The sequence below is a fragment of the Nelumbo nucifera genome, chromosome 5, assembly GCF_055504915.1.
Source record: "Nelumbo nucifera cultivar China Antique chromosome 5, China Antique-T2T, whole genome shotgun sequence".
In the NCBI taxonomy this organism is placed as follows: domain Eukaryota; kingdom Viridiplantae; phylum Streptophyta; class Magnoliopsida; order Proteales; family Nelumbonaceae; genus Nelumbo; species Nelumbo nucifera.
In genome coordinates, this window is record NC_142653.1 from 10044027 (window position 1) to 10050984 (window position 6958).

General features: G+C 39.5%; 1 protein-coding gene across 2 annotated transcripts in view; it reads right to left on the minus strand.

The window, feature by feature from the left end:
• LOC104606939 (kinesin-like protein KIN-4A) overlaps positions 1-3230 on the minus strand; it is a 28708-nt gene extending 25478 nt beyond the window's left edge. For both annotated transcript variants that reach the window (XM_010272392.3, XM_010272389.3), the window contains exon 1: positions 2650-3230. In XM_010272392.3, coding sequence (XP_010270694.1) covers positions 2650-2766 — 117 coding nt within the window. In that variant the 5' untranslated portion in view covers positions 2767-3230. The remainder of the gene's footprint in view (positions 1-2649) is intronic.
• Positions 3231-6958: the final 3728 nt, after the last annotated feature.

Sequence of the window (6958 nt, forward strand, 5' to 3'; positions counted from 1 at the left end):
CAGACTCAAACCTTATTTTACACTTGTCATCCAAAGAAGTTGAAAAAAGTGGCCACTCTCATTTCCTGCATCTGAAAATTTCACATCCATGAGAAATCCACTCTCTGGGCTTCTATTTACCCATTAGGATAGAGAAATTGGCAAGGGCTAGATAGAGTGCACATGACAGTAAATCTAACCTTACATTTCAGAAGTCCTAAATTTTATTAAAGTTTTTCAGTTAGATAAACTAACTGGGTTAAGTCTAAAATCCTCTTTTGGGAAAGGAATGGCAAACTGGACCTAATTAACCACTTTTGATCACTGATGCAGGAGAAATATATCTATATGCAGCATGAAGAATAGCTGGAAAAAGTAAAGATGAAAAATTCGGTTAGAGGCACAATCAAAATTTCATGGTGAAGTATAACTGCCTCAAGGGTTTTGTGAAGATATCTTGAAGTAATTTTTTTCTGAAAAAACTAGATGGAGCTATCGGGGGAGAGCTGGAGGGGGGTTGTAGAATCAATACCACTAGAAAATTCTCAGTAGAACGCTACTAAAATCTGCTGCTTCTTAAAAAAAAAGAAGAAAAAAATCTAGGTACTACTGAACCAGCTCAACTCAAGTCAAATCAGAATTAATCCTAAGACCCAATTATTTGGGAGCAGCTATAGGTATTATGGAACTAAAACAGGAAAAAAAAAAAAAACAGAAAATAATTTTTTACTGGTAACACCCTCAGATTTATTGCTTAAAGAAACACGAGTCTACAATTGAACAATATGTGTCCAGCATTCCAGGTAATCTAGGCTGGTAAAATACATATAGCCCTCATTACACTATATTTATGTTCTTCAGTCTTATGGGGAAACAGCTCCCCAAAACAGAATGTTTCATTGTACTCCATATCTAAACAAAGGATCATCTAGGCAATTGATTGATCTTACTACCCATATAGAATTTCATGTCCAACATCCTTACTAGTTTCCTCACTTGACAGATAGTATACCCAGTACTGCAAAGGTCTCATACTGCCATTTATGAACCAGCCCACTACCACCTTGGAATCTCCTTCTACCAGTCTACCACTACTATTCTATGGCTGAGAGATTTCCTTAATCTTAACCTTCGGAACAGTGCTAACAATTTTGTCCTTCTCCTATCCCAATTGGCCCTGAGAATATAGTCATTATCCATCCCCAATCATTCCTAAATACTCCTCCAATACCCTACTTACCTAGATTACCAAACTATGTCTATCAAAATTTAATTTCATGAGGTGTTGTGCCAAATGCATCCACCTAATACTGATATTATTTCTAGCAGTGGAAGAAGTTGAAATGTAAACAAAAGAAAATCAATTGCTCTTGCTTCTTTGTCTTCATTCACTAATTCAAACCAATACCTTTCACAACGCCCATACAACAAAGCAGCATAGAATTCTTACTTGACCAAGTGGCTAAGAAACTAATCCCCATCATCCGTCAAGATTAATTTAATTATAACACCAATAGCAATGAAATTATCCATATAGCCCACCACAATTTCTCTAATTAAATGTTTGGCAATGTTTTATAGCGATGGGGGATGAAATAGGTTTTCAGGGCTGTATGGACATCTATAATTTCAACAAGGTGGAGGCCCTAGATTCTCAACAAGGGTTCAGAACTGTTAGAGGGCTTTGATGTATTGTTTGTAGTTTTTCAATGTGATAGCTAGGAACAGATAGCATGTTTGTCAAGGTTTCTAGTATGCCAAACAAGTTGACGGAGGGCTAAACAAACAAGGAGGCCTGAAATTGATTCGGAAGAGAACTGCCAGAACCTACATGGAACACAAATTGTGGCTAGAAATAGCAGAAATCTGAAGGCCAAAAATTCAAGCCAGGATCCACTGAAGAAGGAAAAGAAAGATGAAAAGAGATACAAACAACCGGGAGGTAACAGAGTGCACTCAGAATGGAAACTATTAACTGATTAACCCAAAATACTTATAAAAAACGAAGGACAGTAACGCAACGAGTTTTGATTTTCCGATTCCTTCCCCCCCCCCCCCAAAAAAAAAGCACAAATACAACGTTCAAAAAGAAAAGGAAATTTTATGAGTTTGCAAATTGATACATTGCGAAATTAAGAAAGAAAAAAACCAGAAAACCGTACGAATTTTCAAACAGTTCCAGGCAAACATCCGCAGAGAGGAGAGAGTGGAAGGAACGAGGTTTAATTGCATCCCGAGAATCAGAGCATGCAATAACACAAGACGGGCTTAATTGGGTGTAAACATAGGATCATTGTAGCAAAGCAAGCAAGCAAGCATTCATGTACGGGGCACTAAAGCACGGGTGAGTCAAAAATTAGGACTGTCAGTTTGCTATAAGGGGAATGTAGTTTTCCGAGACAAGAAAAGAAAAAAATTTCAGAATTCTTAATGTCTTTATGCTTCCTCGGATCCAGATCTCCTTAAACATTGCTGATCCGCAGCGCCATGAGAAAGACACATAAATTTCCAGAGGAGACCAAACCATAAGCCAAGGATTTTATTATGCCTTCAATTCCTTGTGTCTTCCGAGGAATGCAACTCTCCCGATCTAACAAGGCTCCAACCGAGGGAAAGGAGAAAAGCAGAGTGTGAACACACACACACACACATTCGAGCAAATGTGAGTACCTGGGGCTTGCCGGGAACGATGGTGACACAATCTTTACATCCTTGAAGCCGTTCATCACCGATGAGCGGACGGATGTGAACGGCGACCTTGACGCAGCAATCCTCCGCAGTATCCATAGGTAGTACCACCAGTGTACAACAGAGAGGGACAAGCAGAGAAAGAAAGGGAGTAGAGACTGAAACACTATAGTACTACGCCTAGAAAATAAGTCCCATTGTCCGGAAAATCAGAGATACAAGGAGAAGAAAACGATGAAGAGAGAAGTTGGGTGAGAGCGAGAGGGTGGTATGGAGCTCATCAAAAGTTAAAGTTAATGAGAGAGGAAGAAGAGGCGAGTAACTGCAACGACAACAACCACTATCATTTTCCTTGGTCTTCACTGCACACCCGTCAGCCAGCCTGACTTGGTGGCGCTGGTGGTAGTCTTCATTCTGGTGCTCAAACTTTTTCAACACTCTTTCCCAAAATGCCCTCTTACCTCTCAACTGCACTCTGCACTACCCAAGAAGCTCCTCCCTCCTCCCAATTAAAACAATTAAAAAATATTAAAGTGACCTCTGACCCTCCCATCCCCTCCCCTTCCCTCCTCCCTCCATTCCCCCATTATTACTGTAACACTGTTTTTACGCTTTTACTGCTCCCCCACCCCAACACATACCACCTTCCACTACCTCCATCCGTCTTCTCTCTCTCTCAATTTCTCAACTTTTACTGTAGAGATGATCAACATATACATGTATAATTTATAGTACATAACAAAGCTTTTTTTTATTGGCCAAAGTCCTTTTTTTTAAGCACTTCCTTTCTGTTTCAAACTGGACTGAAATGCAGTGTTATTGCTGTTGTTATTGTTTATGCAAAATGAAGAAAAAAAAAATAGAACCTTTTAATGCAGCATTAAATTAAATAAATTAAAAAATGGGGGATGAAGTAAAAGACAAGCCACATGGTTCGGAATCTAGTAAGCTTCCTGCCTCATTATATGAATATAAACAATATATGGCTTTAAATGGAAGTGTTGTACACTGTACAGGGAAGGGAGAGTGAAATGATGGTATTTGGTATATACGTACAATAGTGATGATGGTCGATGGATCATGAATTACAGAGTATGATGGCAGATTGCTGACTGCTATTTATGTACTCGTATATCGTAGTATTCTCAAGATACCGATTACGGAATGCGAATGCTTTAAACTTTAATAAAGAAGAAGAAATTAGTTACGGCAGGAGGGTGTCAATTGTGGTAAATATGTCAGATGGCAGGGATGGATTCCTAGGCATATAAACACCATGAGCTCCACTTTATAAAGAAGACGCTCGCTAGTTGCCGGGATCCGGGGACTGGGGTTGGGATTGGGATTGGGATGAGGGGCTGGGAGAGAGAGAGAGAGATGGGAGTGAGGGGAGGAGCGTCCCAGCAAGTTTGGATAGCGACGGGAGGTAAGGAAACTAGTAAAGCGAGAGGTCCGAAAAGCAAGCCCCACCCTTCGCCACAACAACAAACAGTCGGTGGGCTCCCCCCTCACATGCTCTCGTTTTTCAGTCTCTTCTTACCCAAGTGGACCCCCCCCCTCACATTCTCCTTCATCTTCACCACTCCCGATTCCGAGTCTTACCTCCTTCTTTGTAGTATTTCTGTGCCCCCGGAGCCCAATCCTCCACTGGGCACTGGAGGCCTCCTCCAGTCTTCCTCTTCCTCTTCCTAATATTTTTTTTTTCTTAATTTTATAATAATCGACGGTTTTTATTATTTTTTTTTCCGCAAGTGAAGTGCCACCAAGAAAAACTGAAAAAGAAAGAAGCAGTTATCCAATCTGGAGTAGCTCCTTTATTCCGTTGCTGTCGTCGTGCATGTTCTATTACTTTTAATCTTTATTTCTTTTTTTTTTTCGCTCTCTAAAATAAAAGGTCTCATGACTCATCACATTACCTGTCTCACATGCCTTCTGTTATTTAACTTAACCACACGGGATTGGCCTAACACACCCTCCAGCCTCGATGACCGCCGTTATCTGCCGTTAATGCGGACCATCTTTTCTCCGGCAGCAACGCCGTGAGTAACGGTTAAATTTTGGGGCCTACATAATTGAATCTGGCCATACACGTGGTCCCACTCCTGGATTGCAATTATCTCTCTATGGTAGACCATCAAAAGATCACATGGTACCATCGGCCCACCATCTTTGCTTAGGACCTCGCCTCGCGTTGGACCTGAAACTAAAAAAAAATCAGTTGATGGCTTGATGCAAGGAAAGGAACGAATTGATCTTGGGATCTATGAGCATGAGCTTAACCAAGGGTTGGGGGTTGGGGCGTTGGGCCCATATATGATATCTTGGAAGTTTTTTCTACAAGCTGAGGCAGCTGCCACACAACAAGTCTACAACACAAAGCTCTCAGTTTTCTTTTTATCGTTTTGGTTCTTCCGCTATTATCAACTACAAAATATTTCTTTTTCCGACTTTTTATCTTTTGTCCTTTTTAATGCAGGGTAAAGACGACGCTTACTTATAAAGCTTATTTATTTTGGCAACAAGTGTGAAATATATATATATATATATATTTATATATAGAGAGATGATGGTATTCATTGATGTATGCCCCCACATGTCTCTCATGTTTCAACGTTTCCTTGTAATGCGGTAGCATGCAAGCTAAGCAAACCTCCACCCCCCACCCCGACTATTATCTCTTCCTGCTCTTCTTTATCTGGAAGGAAGAAAGTAAGAGAGAAAGAGAGGACAAAATGATATGAACCCCAATTTTCTTTTCTCCTACCAACCTCTTTCTCTTTGGGTTCTCCCAAGTCTACCGTTAGCGAGGATTCAGACCTTCTAACAATACAATTAAGATAGACCCATTTTCGAACAATTTATAGATATCGTGTGACATAGACTATAGTATTTAATTAAGGGACCAATAAGAAATGATTTAAACACAATTATATATATATATATAAACAGGATTCATGTAGCCAATCCCATATAATTAGGAAAAGAATTAAATGATGATGGTCTAATTAATTAAGAGAACTATGTTGGTATAGACATATACAAAAACATGAAAAATCTCATATCTGTTGATCTTGCTCTTTAGTATGTTCAGGGGTCATTTGACATCTTCATCCCAACTTACCTACCAATAGAATAAAAATATTTTTGTAAGGATGATACTGCTTAATCACTTCATAGTGCGTGTTTGTTGTGTCATTTCATTGTTAGTTTGATGTCGCTTCATTTCAACTTTAGACTTTTTTTCCGGAAGGTCCTTTGGAAGCAAAAGAAATCTTAAACACTCAACGTGACTATGATTGGTGAAGTCTCAGAAAAGGTTATTAGAAATCACTTACAAATACATCAAGATATGTATTACAAGGTTTGTGATGAATTAATTTGAGTGGGCGTTTGGAATAACCAATTTGATTTCTGAAGGAATATAATGGGTGCCACAGAAGAGCACTAATTCTAAAGAGAGGGTATATATATTGATCCTACTACTAGTAGGAAGGGAACACTTTCGGTTATTTACTTATTCCTTGAAAGTACTGTCTGAGTATTTTGTGGTAGCTTTATTTACAAGACTTGGACGGTACGTAGAGCTCTCTCACCGATCTGAAATCTAAGATGATCATAATTGAAAGCAAATATAGATTGCATTGTGAAGAGAGAAAGGGAGGGAGAGGGAGAGGGAGAGGGAGAGAGAGAGAGACCCATGTGATGGCTGGTTGGAACAAATTTTTCATTTTTTATATATACAGAAAGCCAAATCACACCAGTATAAGTCAGCATCAGCCACAACTAACGCTAAATAAATACGACAGAAGCTGCAATTTAAAGCACCCTCAGTCGATCTAAACCGCTTTTTTGGTGCAACACCTTTGGATGAGACATGCATCCAACAAGAACGTCCCTGTAGATATATTAAACACCCAATCTTAGTAGTGGTTTTAAAACTTGGTTGACCATAGAACTCAATTGCATTGAAGGAAGCAGTAGCCCGTTCATCATTTAATTTATGTGTCTGCGTAGTCTTATTTTGTTTTAACTGGTCCCTTGGAGAGGTGACCAACTGATATGATCAAAATGATTACAACTGCGGACCATAGCCATTAATATGTTTGACACGGCCGGAGCCTTCATTTCATCATGAATTTCCCATAAAGAAAGATGATGCTAGCTAGCTAGCTAGGATCTTCTAATTAATTTCAATTATATATACATAGAGGGTGGATGAACTGAACTTGTTGGCCGGCTGTGTTAGTAGCTAATGTAACCAATAATAATGCCCCATGTCCAGCGGTGGAGG